Below are 16,697 nucleotides of genomic sequence, written 5' to 3' on the forward strand. Positions count from 1 at the left end.
AATAAGAATGGTAATAATGAAATAAGTCCATTCTTTGAACTTATGAAGATACAGCCCTTATGTCCAGTACTCATATTTATCTATTTAAAACTGAGATTGTTTTCAAGATTGTCCTATGTGAGAACAAGTATATTGTAACATGTTATAGTTCACTGTCTACTTTGACATTTTCTATCTTTTAAAATACGGTCAGGAAAACAGAAGACCTGTCATTCATACTGTATGATGGACAATCTGTAGATAATATTATAGTACACATTTTTGTCATCTGTCATTTCAATCACTCGCCAGTTCACTTAGTTCATTTACAAAGTATAGGTCATATTGCCACAGCTGTTGGGTTAGAATGAAGTAAAGAACTAGTGAAGCAGTTTTCATAAAAAATGGTCTGTATTATATTATGTATTCTCTTATTTATATTTTTATGCCTTTTAGTTTGTCAATCAAATATGATAATGTTTCTGTTTTTAAGAATGCCTTTATACCTCATCCATGCTAAAATGTGTCCATGCATATTATACCTTCCTCTTTTAAAACATCATATTCTCTTAAGGTCAGCATTTCACAGACATTTATGAGCCCAATCTTACAGCATCCAATAATTCTCCCAGTGGTCACACAACAGATGGTGAGCAGCTGGTCTCCCCTCACCTCAAGGTTTAAGTCATTAACCAAAACATCAAGCTCAGGCACTGCATGAGTGTTGCAGGTTAAGTATATTTCAATGAGTCCTATTTGTTCCCAAGTTACACTAAGAAGGAATATTTTCAAGTTTTGGTTGCTTAGGCAACAGAAAATTATTAAACAGAATATGTCTGAGTTAATTTACACTGAAAGTCTTTTTCCAGTCATTTGCAGTAGTATAGTTAATAAAGATTATGTTAAAGTGATACTGTAATTATGATAATCATTATTTGAAGGAGAATTAGGAAAAGGCACACAAAATATACAGTTATCAGATGAGATAGTATTAATTTAATATTTTAACAACAACAATAATAATATAGCTTAATAAAGTTTCAGAGGTTCTGAAAACCAAACCAAAACATAACACAAAAACTTCTCATACAAGTACTTGTGAAGCTATTTCAAGTTTCTGAGATGCAGTTAATCCGCCCTGCTGTCCCTGAGCTGGGATTTCAAGATAAAGAAAAGTCTCTACCCACTAGGAATTAATTTGCTGCACAATTTTCTGGTGAACTCTTATAATCCATAGAGTTTCTGAAACTACATACAGTGTACTGTGTATATGTATTTTAATCCATGGCAGTGCCTAAATACCACATAATATCAAGAAACACAAGGGGTGGTAGAAATTCTGAACTGAATAGCAAATTATTTGATGTCTTTAGACTAACAGGATTTAGAACTAGAGGACCAAAATTTAGTTAAACATCTGGTGTTCCCTTGCTGTTAACTTAAGCAAATTATACTATTAACCAGTTTCTTCCTCTGTAAAAAAAAAAAAGAAAAAGAAGAAGAAGAAGAAGATAAGTATGGGATATAAGGTTATACCACTTAATGCTGTGAGGATTAAATGAAGTAAGATCAGTAAAATTCTTGAGACTCTTGCTGTTTGTCTCTGATAGAGCAGGTCTTCTGTAAACAGTAGTGATGATGGTGATCATGATGATAGAAGGGGGAAAATAAGAGAAGAGAATTTGGAGAGAACAGTGGTAATAGAAATTAAGTTCCATGGTAAACTCAAAGAACCCCCAAATAGGACTTCCCTTGTGGTCCAGGGGCCAAGACTCCATGCTCCCAAAGCAGAGGATTCAGGTTTGATTCCTGGTTGGGGAACTAGATCTCTCATGCCCCAGTTAAGGATCTGGCATGCCACAACGAAGTTTGAAGATCCTGCGTGTGGTGACTAAGACCCAGCAGAGCCAAATAAATAAATAAATTGCATCATTAAAAAAAAGAACACCAAATATGGGGAAATGGATGAGAACAATCATTTAATACTTTATTCATATCATTCACTGCTATAAAAATGTTCAGTTCAGTCGTTCAGTTGTGTCCGACTCTGTGATTCCATGGACTGCAGCATACCAGGCTTCTCTGATCATCACCAACTCATGGAGTTTGCTTGAACTCATGTCCATTGAGTCGGTGAAGCCATCCAACCATCTCATCCTCTGTTGTCCCCTTCTCCTCCTGCCCTCAATCTTTCCCAGCATCAGGGTCCTTTCCAAAGAGTCAGTTCTTCACATCAGGTGGCCAAAGTATTGGAACTTCAGCATCAGTCCTTTCAATTTATCCTCCCAGAAGTCCTATAAAAGAAGGTCATCTTCATTTTAAACATGAAGAACTGTATACCTAAAATACCTAACCCAACAACAATACATAAATCATTAACTAAGTCATGTATCACAGAGGGAAAACCAGGACTCACATGATTGTCAGTCTTCCCTATAGTCCACCATAGAATAGTCATCACTACTCCAGTTTTCATGCAACTGAGAAGGGAAAAAAATATATAAATAAAATACAAATAAAAAATATATGATTATATATATAAATATTATATAAAGTGAAAAGTGAAAGTGAAGCCAGTTGTGTCTGACTCTTTGTGACCCCATGTGCTATACAGTCCATGGAATTCTCCAGGCCAGAATACTGGAGTGGGTAGCCATTCCCTTCTCCAAGGAATCTTCCCAACCCAGGGATCGAACCCAGGTCTCTCACAAGGCAGGTGGATTCTCTACCAGCTGAGCCACCAGGGAAGCCCAAATATTATATAAAGATATATAAGCATATTTTATAAATATGTGTAAAAATATTTTACATAAATATATATTTTTGTGTGTGCCTAACTGCAGATTATTTAGATTTAAGCTTAGAAGTTACTTTTGTTTTTGTACTCATCACTTATCCAACTTATATGTGTTTTCTGCTTATCCAAAGTCATACATGAGAGTGAGATTGAATGTGAATCCTTTCCAGAATTGTATTTCCAATGGTTAACAGTGAGTTGTATAGGCTTCCAGGCTTCATGATAAACAACTCAAGAGGATACAAGGCAGGGAGATATTTGTGGTGCTAATTCTAACATCCAGCTTATGGATTTCTAGCTCCCAACTATTCATTTATCTACTGAATATTTTTTGTATCTTCATTACTATCTGGTGTCTGTGTCTTTCCCCATTTCACTCTCTGCTCTCTGCTGTAAATTTTTTTGAGTAAATTAAAGATGAAAGTGCTTGTACTGTTTCTGCCCATTATCTTTATAAAGAACTTGGTTTTGAGGCAAAAACTTAGAAACCTACTTCTCGCAGAGATAACCTACAAATTTTTGTTCACCCAGACACTGGGATTCACTCTTTATTGCAGCCGATGCCTGTGTTCTTTCTGCTGTGCTCCATTCTCTTGTGCAAGAAAATGCATACTTAGATTTCCACAAAGTCATTCTGATGTAAAGCAAGCATCAAAGCAAATTTTAATCACTCCAGAAAAAAAGTCTGCACTTGTGTTTTATATGTTGACACTGTGGAGTATCAGACTTCTATTTTTTTCTTATTAAAACACAGCTCTTACTTGAGGGAGATTAAATATACGGATGGAGGTTCATGACATTGTACAGGAGACAGGGATCAAGACCATCCCCATGAAAAGAAATGCAAAAAGGCAAAATGGTTGTCTGAGGAGGCCTTACAAATAGCTGTGACAAGAGAAGGGAAAAGCAAAGGAGAAAAGGAAAGATATTCCCATTTGAATGCAGAGTTCCAAAGAATAGCCAGGAGAGATAAGAAAGCCTTCCTGAGCAATCAGTGCAAAGAAATAGAGGAAAACCACAGAAAGGGAAAGACTAGAGATCTCTTCAAGACAATTAGAGATACCAAGGGAACATTTCATGCAAAGATGGGCTCAACAAAGGACAGAAATGGTATGGAGCTAACAGAAGCAGAAGATATTAAGAAGAGGTGGCAAGAATACACAGAAGAACTGTACAAAAAAGATCTTCATGACCCAGATAATCACAATGGTGTGATCACTCACCTAGGGCCAGACATCCTGGAATGTGAAGTCATGTGGGCCTTAGAAAGCATCACGATGAACAAAGCTAGTAGGTGTGATGGAATTCCAGTTGAGCTATTTCAAATCCTGAAAGATGATGCTGTGAAAGTGCTGCACTCAATATGCCAGCAAATTTGGAAAACTCAGCAGTGGCCACAGGACTGGTAAAGGTCAGTTTTCATTCCAATCCCTAAGAAAGGCAATCCCAAAGAATGCTCAAACTACTGCACAATTGCCCTCATCTCACATGCTAGTAAAGTAATGCTCAAAATTCTCCAAGCCAGGCTTCAGCAATATGTGAACTGTAAACTTCCAGATGTTCAAGCTGGTTTCAGAAAAGGCAGAGGAACCAGAGATCAAATTGCCAACATCCGCTGGATCATCAAAAAAGCAAGAGAGTTCCAGAAAAAACATCTATTCTGCTTTATTGACTACGCAGAAGCCTTTGACTGTGTGGATCACAATAAACTGTGGAAAATTCTGAAAGAGATGGGCATACCAGACCACCTGACCTGCCTCTTGGGAAACCTGTATGCAGGTCAGGAAGCAACAGTTAGAACTGGACATGGAACAACAGACTGGTTCCAAATAGGAAAAGGAGTCTGTCAAGCCTGTATATTGTCACCCTGCTTATTTAACTTCTATGCAGAGTACATCATGAGAAATGCTGGACTGGAAGAAGCACAAGCTGGAATCAAGATTGCCAGGAGAAATATCAATAACCTCAGATATGCACATGACACCACCCTTATGGCAGAGAGTGAAGAGGAACTAAAAAGCCTCTTGATGAAAGTGAAAGAGGAGAGTGAAAAAGTTGGCTTAAAGCTTAACATTCAGAAAACTAAGATCATGGCATCTGGTCCCATCACTTCATGGGAAATAGATGGGGAGACAGTGGAAACATTGTCAGACTTTATTTTTTTGGGCTCCAAAGTCACTGCAGATGGTGATTGCAGCCATGAAATTAAAAGACGCTTACTCCTTGAAAGGAAAGTTATGACCAACCTAGATAGTATATTAAAAAGCAGAGACATTACTTTGCCAACAAAGGTCCGTCTGGTCAAGGCTATGGTTTTTCCAGTGGTCATGTATGGATGTGAGTGTTGGACTGTGAAGAAAGCTGAGCACCAAAAAATTGATGCTTTTGAACTGTGGTGTTGGAGAAGACTCTTGAGAGTCCCTTGGACTGCAAGGAGATCCAACCAGTCCATCCTAAAGAAGATCAGTCCTGGGTGTTCATTGGAAGGACTGATGCTGAAGCTGAAACTCTAGTACTTTGGCCACCTCAGGCAAAGAGTTGACTCATTGGAAAAGATCCTGATGCTGGGAGGGATTGGGGGCAGGAGGAGAAGGGGACGACAGAGGATGAGATGGCTGGATGGCATCATCAACTCGATGGGCATGAGTTTGAGTAAACTCCGGGAGTTAGTGATGGACAGGGAGGCCTGGCGTGCTGCGGCTCATGGGGTCGCAAAGAGTCAGACACGACTGAGCGACTGAACTGAACTGAAGACCAAAAATATCAATAATAATAAAATGGTTAATCTAACAAGGTATATATCTATTTATATCGAATTGATAGGGTATTTTTAGTCAGGCCAGCTAATTTCTTATTTATGAAGGAAATTTCACATCTGCTCTGTTCAGTCAAGTCTGCCTTCAATGCCTGAGGGGGGCAGCTCTTTATGCTCATCTCCAGCCCTGCACTTTCCTCTTGAAGTAACATAGGAGAATTTGGCAAAGGCAAGACAGGAAAAGAAAAGCAAAACACTGGAAAGTTTTGAAACGAAATGTATGCTAAACATGTAGTATATTTCAAGTTTATTTCCAGAATGCAACCTTTCTTCTTCCCTGTTTTCCTCTTTTCTAATGCCTCTACCAGTCTCTTCTGAACTTTCAGTGACGGACCTGACAATCTGACTCTTTAGACTCACGGTTTCCTTCAGTGGATAATACCTACCTAATGGCTCTATTTCTCCTCTTTACTTTTCTGCTCTGCCTCATGAACATCATCCTTCCCCTACCCAAGTAAATGGTTTCTCTGTCTATGTTAATATTTCACCTTTCTTCAGACCTACAAATCTGCCCACTGAATACTTCCATTTGGATGTCCCTTAGGCACCTAAACACAGCATCATTGTTCCCTATAAAGTCTTCCTTCCCCATAAATTCCACAACTCAAGGAATCAAGCCATCAATTAATAAGTAACCCAGTCAGAAATTTGAATATCATCCTTGACTTTCCAAAAATGTTGCAGTCCCAGTATTTAAATATCTCATAAATTCCCACAATTCTGAATACTCCCATTCCGTCCCTTTCGTTCAGGCATTCCTGGATTGTGTCGTACACCCAGATTTTTTGCCTTGGCTGTTGGCTGTAAACTCTGTAGCCAGAATTATCCTTCTAAAGCATAAGCCATACCACCTCCCTTCTTAAGATCCTAGTCTCCTAGGATAAAGTTTAAACTCACTGAACCCAGATGATCTTGTCCCTGTGTGTCTATGACCTTCTCTCATATTTTGTATTATCAGCAACCCAGTCTGGTGGAACGTCCCTCAGTTTCTCAAATACACCACAGTCTCTTCTCAGACCTCTGTGTCTTCATGTTTGCCTTAACACACACACACACACACACACACACACACACACACCCCTATCCAAATAAAAGCTCTTCTGGAGCTTTTCCTTATTGGTCAAATTTGACTTAGGTTCTCTCCTTGGTGTCCCCGTTACCCTTGTAACTACTTTTCTACCCTTGTAGACTACTTTTAATGCCATATTTTAATTCCCTAGTCACTTTTTACATCCTCTATGAAGCTGGAAGGTCAATGAGAGCAGAGGCTGTGCCTATATCATTTTTAGATCAACATTTCTTAAGCACATATTATGAGCCTGATGTTCTATTAAAATTCTCAACAGCCTCATGAGATAGGTACTATTATTAACCCTGTTTAACAGAGAGAAACCTGAGGCACAGAGAGATTAACTACCTCACTTTGAATCACACAGCTCATAGACGGAGCTGAGATTTCAACTCAGGTGGTCTGGCTCCAGTACCCTCAGCCTTAACAGCTATGAAGCTTCCTGTATTATTTATCATTCCATATCCAGTGCCTAGCCAAGTGCCAGACATAGAATAGGGGCTCAAAATAGATGTGTTGATTACACATGAAAAGCAGTATAGGCTTCTCAACTACTAGAGTTATGATAGCCTAATCAGAGAAGAATTGTCTCCTACAAGAGAAGAGGTGTGAAGAAGCCAAAAAGAGTAAGGAGGGGGTTAAGTGAGTGGGGAAATTGGCAAGTTTCAATGGATCAGGATCCTGTAGTGACAATACAAGGAGACAGTGTTAAGCAAAGAGCTGAAATCACTAACCACTTCTTTTTTTATTGAAGTATAATTGCTTTATACTGTTGTGTTAGTTTCTGGTGGACAACAATGTGAAGCAGCTATTATGCATACATACATCGCCTCCCTCTGAGCCTCCCTCCCCCAGCCCCCAGCCCATCCCTCCCGGTTGTCACAGAGCACTCGGAGCTAAAGCCTCTCGGAGCTAAAGCCTCCCACTAGCTCCCGGTCTTACACATGTGGTAGTGTATTTGGGAGAGCAACACTCACCACTTCTAAAGGCATGACTGCATGAAACTATTTAGCTTCTTTTTAACTTATAAACAAACCGTCTTTGAAGATAAATGTTCATGCTAACCTAGAACTCAGGAATGATACGAGCAGCAAAATAAGCAGGTTCAGGGCGGTGAGGATCCATTTGAGCTGTGTTGACGTCTGTCACAGACATGGAGGGTAGGACAAGAGTCTGTGTATGAGTGACATTTTATCAAAATGACAGTCACCCCTGCGAAGCGTTTATCTGCCATGATATAGTGACTGGTGTGTGGAAGTGAAGAAATATTTCAGTAAAGAAAACATTTCAGTATAATCACAAAAATGTCATACAGACCTTCTAAATAAGTAGACTGTACCTAATCTATGGGGAAAGAAAGTCTTAGGACCTAGCACTGGCCTGTAAAAGGAATGAACACATCCAGAGCATTGGGGAGCATTGAACAAATTTGGGGGTACAGGAAAGTAGCCTAAACAAATTCTTGTGCTTTTAGCAAGTAGGAAGCAATTTATTCTCCATGATTGGATTTAATATTTTGATTAATAGTAATATGTCTTCCTTCTTCCTGCTAATATTTATAATTAACTGTGGGTTTTGGCTTGCTTCTTTTTAGAGTGTCCAAGAGGTTACTGCAGAAATGGTGGGACTTGTGTGGTGGAGAAAAATGGTCCAGTGTGTCGGTAAGAATAATTGCCTTTTTAAATTTTTTTAAACATTTATTATAGTCATCTTGTTTTTCTTGAGGCTGATCTAACAGAACAGAAGGAACATGTGGTTATTAAGGTAAAAACAGTGAAAATGGCCATATTAACATTTATTTGTTTGAGTGTGAGAAAAGAATATATGATATTTAGAAAAATATCAATGACTTCACATGATTTTATATCTCTCAACATTCATTTTATATTGTACAGGATATATAGTTTTAATAATATTCATTATTTCTTGTTTTTAATATTTATATCAGGTTATAAAAAAATTTCATATAGGTGTCATCCTATTTCAGATAAACTTAGTGTCTGTATTTTCTATCTCCCTTTTTATTTCAAGTTCTATAGTTTTCTTTTCTAACAAGACAGAAATAAACTAATTCATAAGTATAACCTTTTTCTGGTTTATTCAATGGATGTTTATGAGTAGATAAAGTTAAGGTACAGATAAGGAATACATTTGCATAGTTAAAGCAAAAATAATCAGAAACAGTTCTTATGATTTCTTCTGGGAATTATTTATATTACCTATCAAAGATGGCTTGATTTTTTTCTCTCACCCTTTAGGGAATATCGTGTAAAACAGTTTCATAAATTCTAAAGGAAATGATGCATATTCCATTATATTTGTGTTTATGATTTTTTAATCTAACAGACCAGTGTATATATTACTTTGCTTATTAGAGAAATGGTTTCAGGTTGACACTCAAGTCATAACAAAGCACACAGAAGTATTAATATCTGGAAAAAACTCATTAATAGTTGTTTAAATGCTTATATCCTTCTGAGTCAACATTAATATTTGAGGAAAATTTGTTTATCACTTTAAAAGAAAGCAAACATGTTTACTAAGGAGAACAACAAAAATTTTTATGATGAAATACTACACTATTTTAACATTGTTGAAACAGAAATATTAATGTGTTTCTCAAAGTTTTTGGCTCTCAAATTCACTACATAATTTAACTCACAACATCTTAGCAAAATTATACTTTTCCCTGTATCAGTTTCCATGGAAATTAGCTTTCTACACACTATAACTTCATGGAAATACAGGATACTTATTACTAATTTCTAAAAATCTTGTGGAAGAAATTGAGAATGATGACATAAATATTTATTGAACATCAGTTGAGTGGGTAACGTTGTTTAGTGTCAACTGTTTACAATAAGGAAGTTTCAGTTTTCTCTTTTCTAACCCTGATGGTTAGACAAAGGCTCCCAACTGTAGTCAGTCTCAGCTGAGCAAGCAAAGAGTTTTGCGTTCTTGGCAACATCCTCGTGTACTTAAATAAACTTTAAAAATTGAAATCCAGATGGTGATGTTTGAAACTTGTTTCTCTCAAGTGAGGAAACTCTGATGTGGGGGGAGAAGATATGACAAGAGGATTGAGAGAGATCTAGACTAAAGGAAGGAAATTAATGCAGCAAAATGTATTGAGTTGTCCAAAAACTTTGTTCGGATTTTTCACAAGATCTTATGGAAAAAACCCACATGAAGTTTTTGGCCAATGCAATATAAAGGAATTCACTGAATGGAAAGCCAATGAATATCTTATTATGTTACTTTTTATAATAAATAATACTTTTCAAATAGCTAACTATAATTACCATCAATATAAACAGCTGGTCTGAGGGCTATCAGCTCCATAGGGGTGAAAAATATGACTTTTTAACATTTTTTTCATAGTATAATATGGTAGCCTTTTCATTCAAATTTTTATTTCTTTAAATGGTGAACTGCAGAAGTGACACGTGTATTATAATAAAGTTTTTAAAAGCATAAAATAGTGTATGAGGCAAAAAGTAGAAATCCCAGCACCTAAATCCTACTCTTGAGTAGTATGGTTTATACCCACATGGCTTTCTTTTCACACACACACACGCACACATTTATTTCTTACAGAAATGTAAATTATACTTTACAATACACTTTGTACTGTGTATGTGTGTTTTCTTTAATCTCTTCATGAAATGTCATGCTGTTCTTTCACATCAGTCAACATAGCTATAGATCTACCACTTACTGGTTGTGTATTATTGGGTGAATCCATTAATTTGACTGTGTTTCAGCTTCTTCTTTGTTAAAATGGAGAAAATAAGTGCACTCATAGAGCCTCTTAGAGCCGTTATGAGATTTAAAGGGGTTAATATACGTAAGACATTCTGCACAAAGCCTGACACATAAGACATTATAGGAATGCTACCTATTATTTTTACTATGCTACTATTTTATACTATGTAGTATATAGTACTCAATATATGGGCTTGTCTTCATTTAATTAACCCCATGAATCCTATTACTGGTTGTTTGGTTCTTAAATATTTTGTTTCACAGTTGTCTTACAATACCCATCCTTTGACTTATTCTTGTACAGTTCCTTATTTTAAGCATAATGTGTCTTTCTGTAATGCCAAATAACAATGTAAATTATTTCTAATGGCCCTTAGTGTCAGATTCATTTCCAGTTAAATTTAGCATCCAGTTCATTTGTCACATGCAGGTACTCATTATTGGATATAAGGTTAAATGAAGACAGCGTTAGAGTACGGATTTAGAGTAACTCTAGGGCACTGTGGAAAGGTGTTGGCTTTATGTCAAGCCCTATTCTCTCATCCCCAGAAGTGGGAATTCATTGTCATTCTCACCCAAAGAAATAAGGACGGAAGTCCAAAGCGCATCTCTCATTCAGGCCACTGTGGATACAAGAATTTCATGGTTTCCTAAGGAAACCTGTCAGAAAAGCCTTTGGACTTCCCCTTGGAATCTGTTGAGAAAGGACCTTCAGGTTTAATCTACAATCCCAGAGGAAAGAGACTTCATAAGGTCATTCGTATTGCTGGGAGCTTGTAATTATCCACAAGAGTAGAGGCTACAAGATGAACCATGGTTTCCCATTACTTGAGAAACACTAATAGCTTGGCATGTTCAATGACTTAGGAAGCAAACCATGAGCCAAAAGATGTAAATTATTCTTCACCTGAGGAGGCTTGGTTATTATATTATTTCAATATACCAACATGTTTATTAGAAAAAGAGTGAGCTATGTAATATAAATTCCAAGTTAATACGGAGGGCAGGAAAGAAGTTACAAGAAAGAAAAGAAAGTCAAGTTGGCCAGGCTAAGAGAGAGAAATAGGAAACAGCATTAAATTTAAGGTACTTATACAATTACATACATATATAGAAGTTTACTATATACTCACTCGCCATCACTCTCACTTTGCTTTACTGGTTCCTTCTCCTTGTAATGTTGGAGTGCTCCAATACTCAGTGCTTGAAATTCTTCTCTTTTCTGCCTGCTTTCACTTACCATATGATCTCATCTAAGCTTGGGTTAATTTATTGACTTTGAATAGTGTATTAGCAGTTCAAACCTATCCTACCAAACTCCACATTCTTAAATTCAGCTGCAAGAAGACATCAGACTTCATCTGGATATCTAACAGGCATCACAAATATAACATGTCCAAAAAGATCTTTTGCCTCGACAGGTCATCTTCTCCTTTTTCTCCACGCTTCGCACACACTATTATCTCTGCCTCAAGTTTTCTTTTTCTGCCTTATCTTCCCAAAGGATGCTTTTTAATACTTAAGATCCATAATAAATGGCATTTTCTTTGGAGATCATTTCCCATACCAACCAAGTAGAATGACTCATTGCTCCTTCTATGCTCCTCTATTGCCTCTATAAGTATGTTATTTTACAAGTCTTTGTTTTACTTCATTACCTATTTAAAACCTATCTATCCTATTAAGAAATACATTTCCAATGCAATTTTATTTTTCATGACCATCAAAATTTGTTTTTCCCAATTTTTATTAGTTTTATATATAAGGATAAAATCTTAGTTATGATCACAGACAATTTAAAAAATAAATTGTGTATTTGTTGCAGAAAAGTTTCAAAACATAACAAAGCTTTGTGATATAAAAAAGTTTGCAATATGAATGATAAAAATCAGTTGGAAAGGAAAATCAGAATATTAGTTCAATGAGGAAAAGGAGCTATTAAAAATTCTAACCATTAAAGGCAAACTTCTTCATGTATTTTTTGTTGGAAGATAACATGTATCCAGGGCTTCCCTCATAGCTAAGTTGGTAAGGAAACGGCCTGCAATGCAGGCCACCTGGGTTCAATTCCTGGGTCAGGAAGATCCCCTGGAGAAGGAAATGTCTACCCACTCCAATATTCTTGCCTAGAGAATCCCCATGGACAGAAGAGCTTAGCAGGCTATAGTCCATGGGGTCGCCAAGTGTCAGATACAACTTAGAGACTAAACCACCATCAATGTGTATCCAATCACCATGATATATACATTTCAATGACAACATTTGAAAAAGTGGTATAAAAGTTTTATTTTTACTAGCCTGGAGAGTGTATAATTTGCAATTGCTAAAGTTAAGATTAAAAAAATAATAACTTTGACTTAAAGGAAATTCAAAATTTTCAAAAATTCTTTTAGAGAGTGTGGGCAAAAATTTTGAAGAACAAAATAGAAAATAAAGGTGATGCTTTTTGTACCCTTTCATGAGTTTAGTTCAGTCATTCAGTCGTGTCTGACTCTTTGTGACCCCATGGACTGGCACATTCCAAGCCTCCTTGTCCATCACCAACTCCTGGAGTTTACTTAAACTCATGTCTATTGAGTCGGTGATGCCATCCAACCATCTCATCCTCTGTCGTCCCCTTCTCCTCCTGGTTTCAATCTTTCCCAGCATCAGGGTCTTTTCCAAAGAGTCAGTTCTTCGAATCAACTGGCCAAAGTATTGGAATTTCACTTTCAGCATCAGTCCTTCCAATGAATATTCAGGACTGATTTCCTTTAGGATGGACTGGTTGGATCTCCTTGCAGTCCAAGGGACTCTCAAGAGTCTTCTCCAACACCACAGTTCAAAAGCATCAATTCTTCAGCGCTCAGCTTTCTTTATAGTCCAACACTCACATCCATACATGACTACTAGAAAAACCATAACCTTGACTAGATGGACCTTTGTTGGCAAAGTAATGTCTCTGCTCTTTAATATGCTGTCTAGGTTGGTCATAACTCTTCTTCCGAGGAGCAAGTGTCTTAATTTCATGACTTCAGTCACCATCTGAAGGGATTTTGGAGCCCCCAAAAATAGTCTCTCATGTTTCCACTGTCTCCCCATCTACTTCCCATGAAGTGATGGGACCAGATGCCATGATCTTAGTTTTATGAATGTTCAGTTATAAGCCAGATTTTTCACTCCCCACTTGCACTTTCATCAAGAGGCTCTTTAGTTGTTCTTCGCTTTCTGCCATAAGGGTGGTGTCATCTGCATATCTGAGGTTATTGATATTTCTCCTGGCAATCTTGATTCTAGCTTGTGCTTCATCCAGCCCAGCATTTCTCAAGAAGTACTCTGCATATAAGGTAAATAAGCAGGGTGGCGATATACAGCCTTGACGTACTCCTTTCCCTATTTGGGACCAGTGTGTTGTTCCATGTCCAGTTCCAACTGTTGCTTTCTGACCTGCATACAGATTTCTTAAGTGGCAGGTCAGGTGGTCTGGTGTTCCCATCTCTTTAAGAATTTTCCAGAGTTTGTTGTATATCTTTTCATGACTAGTACCAAATTCATACCTGACATTGTAAGAGCTATTTGTGTGATATACTGAGTGAAGGATGAACAAATGGATATACATGCAAAGTTCTGGAGTTTCAAGGAAAAAATATCAATACTTTTTAATATGTTCTTAAGTTACTGAGGTGAGCATATAAAGTGAAGTCACTCAGTCGTATCTGACCCTTTGTGACCCGATGGACTGTAGCCCGCCAGGCACCTCCATCCATGGGATTTTCCAGGCAAGAATACTGGAGTGGGTTGCCATTTCCTTCTCCAGGGGATCTTCCCAACCCAGTGATCAAACCCAGGTCTCCTGCACTGCAGGCAAACTCTTTACCATCTGAACCACCAGGGACGCCCAGGTGAGCATATGGTCTCACCAAAACTCAGACAGTCAACCACAAAGGAACTATTGAATGTTTTCTAAGTAGACTGTAAGAAGAATATTGAGTGAGCCTATGAATGAATATTCAGGACTGATTACTAAAATGTAATGACTTTCCAGTTTATAGGGCAGAATGGATATAAAAAAATAAATATCACCCATTAAAGAAACTTTACTTTGTTATAATGACAGAAGAGGGTGCTCTTCAACTAGGAATCTTATTAAAGTGAAAGTAAAGTCGCTCAGTCCTATCTGACTCTGTGACCTCATGGACTATAGCCTACCAGGCTCCTCCATCCATGGGATTCTCCAGGCAAGGATACTGTAGTGGGTTGCCATTTCCTTCTCCAGGGATCTTCCTGATCCAGGGATCGAACCCAGGTCTCCTTCATTGCAGGCAGAATGCTTTACTGTCTGATTCACCATACCTCAAATCTACAACCCTAGGCTTTAAATGAAGAGTAAATGCAATTTTCATACCTACAAAGCCACTGTTTAAAAGTTCACCTTATGAACACTATTCTTCTTCCAACAAAAAAGAGAAAGAAGAGGAGGAGGAAGGAGAAGGAAGGAGGGAAAGAAGAAAAAACAAGTAATATGAAGCAAAAGACAGAGTACTCGACAATCTCAACCAGGCTCCTCCGTCCATGGAATTTTCCAGGCAAGAGTACTGGAGTGGGTTGCCATCGCCTTCTCCTAAATATTGTCAGAAAAAAATAAAACATTTAGAGATAAGGGAAAATAATCTTAATTGGGAAAGTCAAAACCAAAGTACCAATGGACAACACAACAGTAAGAATCAAAATTACTAATTGAACTCAGGAAAGAAAGTAAAAAAGAAAATCTAAATTATAATTCTCTCAAGGGAGGATATATTCAAATTAAATTTGTTAAGGAATTTTGAACAAAAGTGAGAAAATAACCAAGGGAATGAAAGTGAGATGAAGTAAAAAGAGCCAAAGAGAAAGTAATTGAAGTGGAAGACAAAAATCATGCATGTACAGTTGACCCTTGAACAACATGGATTTGAAGTACATACAACTTATATGCAGATTACAAATTCACTTATATACAGATTTTTAAAAAACATATGTACTACAGTATGCCATATTTCATGACTGGTTGGATCTGGGGATGTGGAACTTCAGATACAGCAGGTCATTTATACACAAATTTTCAACTGTGCAGGCGTTCGAGTCCCTATACCTCAAGTTGTTCAAAGATCAACTGTAGTTTGAGTCCCTAAGGAAGGAAATCAAAACAATAGAACAGAATTAATATTTAAAACTATCATCCAAGAAACTAAAAAATGAAAGAAGACCTGAATTTACATAATGAAAGGATGAACAACTGTTAAGATGACAGCTTGTCAGCAACCTGGGAAATTTGACACAAACCCAGCATTTCCAAGATATATCCTAGTAAAAACCGTAGGCTCTAAACCAAAGAAAAATATTCTCATTACCTGTAGGGAAAAAGACCAAATAATAAGGAAAAGGGATTAGTCAAGCATTAGACTTCTGAAATCAGAGAGACAAAGAAAGCTATTAGGATTTTCTCCAGAATTTAAAAAAAAAGTCTTTGACAAAATTTAATATCCATTCCTGATTTTTTTTAAAAAGCCTTAAGGAACATATGAATTGGTATCCAAATGATGTTTTCTTAATGTGATAAGAAATTCTTATTTTAAACTTTGAATCAATTCTTTATTTATAAATTCAGTATCTTAATTGAGAATCACACAAGGTGTTTCCATTAAAATGTTAGGAACAAGGAAATTTGACCCCTATCTTCACTGACATTTAATATTGTATGGGAGATAGTAATCAATTTAGTTGGACCAAAAACAAAAGAAAAAAAAACAACCTAAGAACTAGGAAAGAACTTAAATTATTATGACAGTATACCTGGAAAACCTTAGAAAATTAATCATAAATAAAATTCAAAAATTGAAAACAATTCCATAAGTAAGTTTGGAGGATATAAAATTAGCATTCAGAAATCAGTGGTCAGTATACACAAAACTCTGGGAAAATGGAAAAGGAAACCCTATTCATAACAAAAACAAAAAGATAAAATATTTATGAATAAATTTAATAAAGTAAAAAGCAAATCCATATGATAAAATCAATCCCACAATCTTGAACAGATAGAAAGACAGTTTCCTTCTCTGGAAGGAAAGACATTTCCTTCTAGCTGACTCAACATCTTAAAGGACCTTGGTCCCTAGGTCAGTCTATGAATTTTACACAACCCTGCAAAAATATCCACAAATTGGGGTGATTAATTTGATAATAAAGTTCATATGAGAGAATAAACATAGAATTAGCTAGTTAACTGTTGAAAAAGCTACTAGAAGCTGAGTAGA

General features: G+C 36.8%; 1 protein-coding gene across 1 annotated transcript in view; it reads left to right on the forward strand.

Annotated features, from left to right (window-relative positions):
- The window catches only part of MALRD1 (MAM and LDL receptor class A domain containing 1), a 512,511-nt gene that overhangs the window by 417,376 nt on the left and 78,438 nt on the right, over positions 1–16,697 (forward strand). Inside the window, exon 36 of the mRNA XM_065919555.1 lies at positions 8,255–8,321. Coding sequence (XP_065775627.1) covers positions 8,255–8,321 — 67 coding nt within the window. The remainder of the gene's footprint in view (positions 1–8,254; positions 8,322–16,697) is intronic.

Source organism: Muntiacus reevesi, chromosome 2, assembly GCF_963930625.1.
Source record: "Muntiacus reevesi chromosome 2, mMunRee1.1, whole genome shotgun sequence".
In the NCBI taxonomy this organism is placed as follows: domain Eukaryota; kingdom Metazoa; phylum Chordata; class Mammalia; order Artiodactyla; family Cervidae; genus Muntiacus; species Muntiacus reevesi.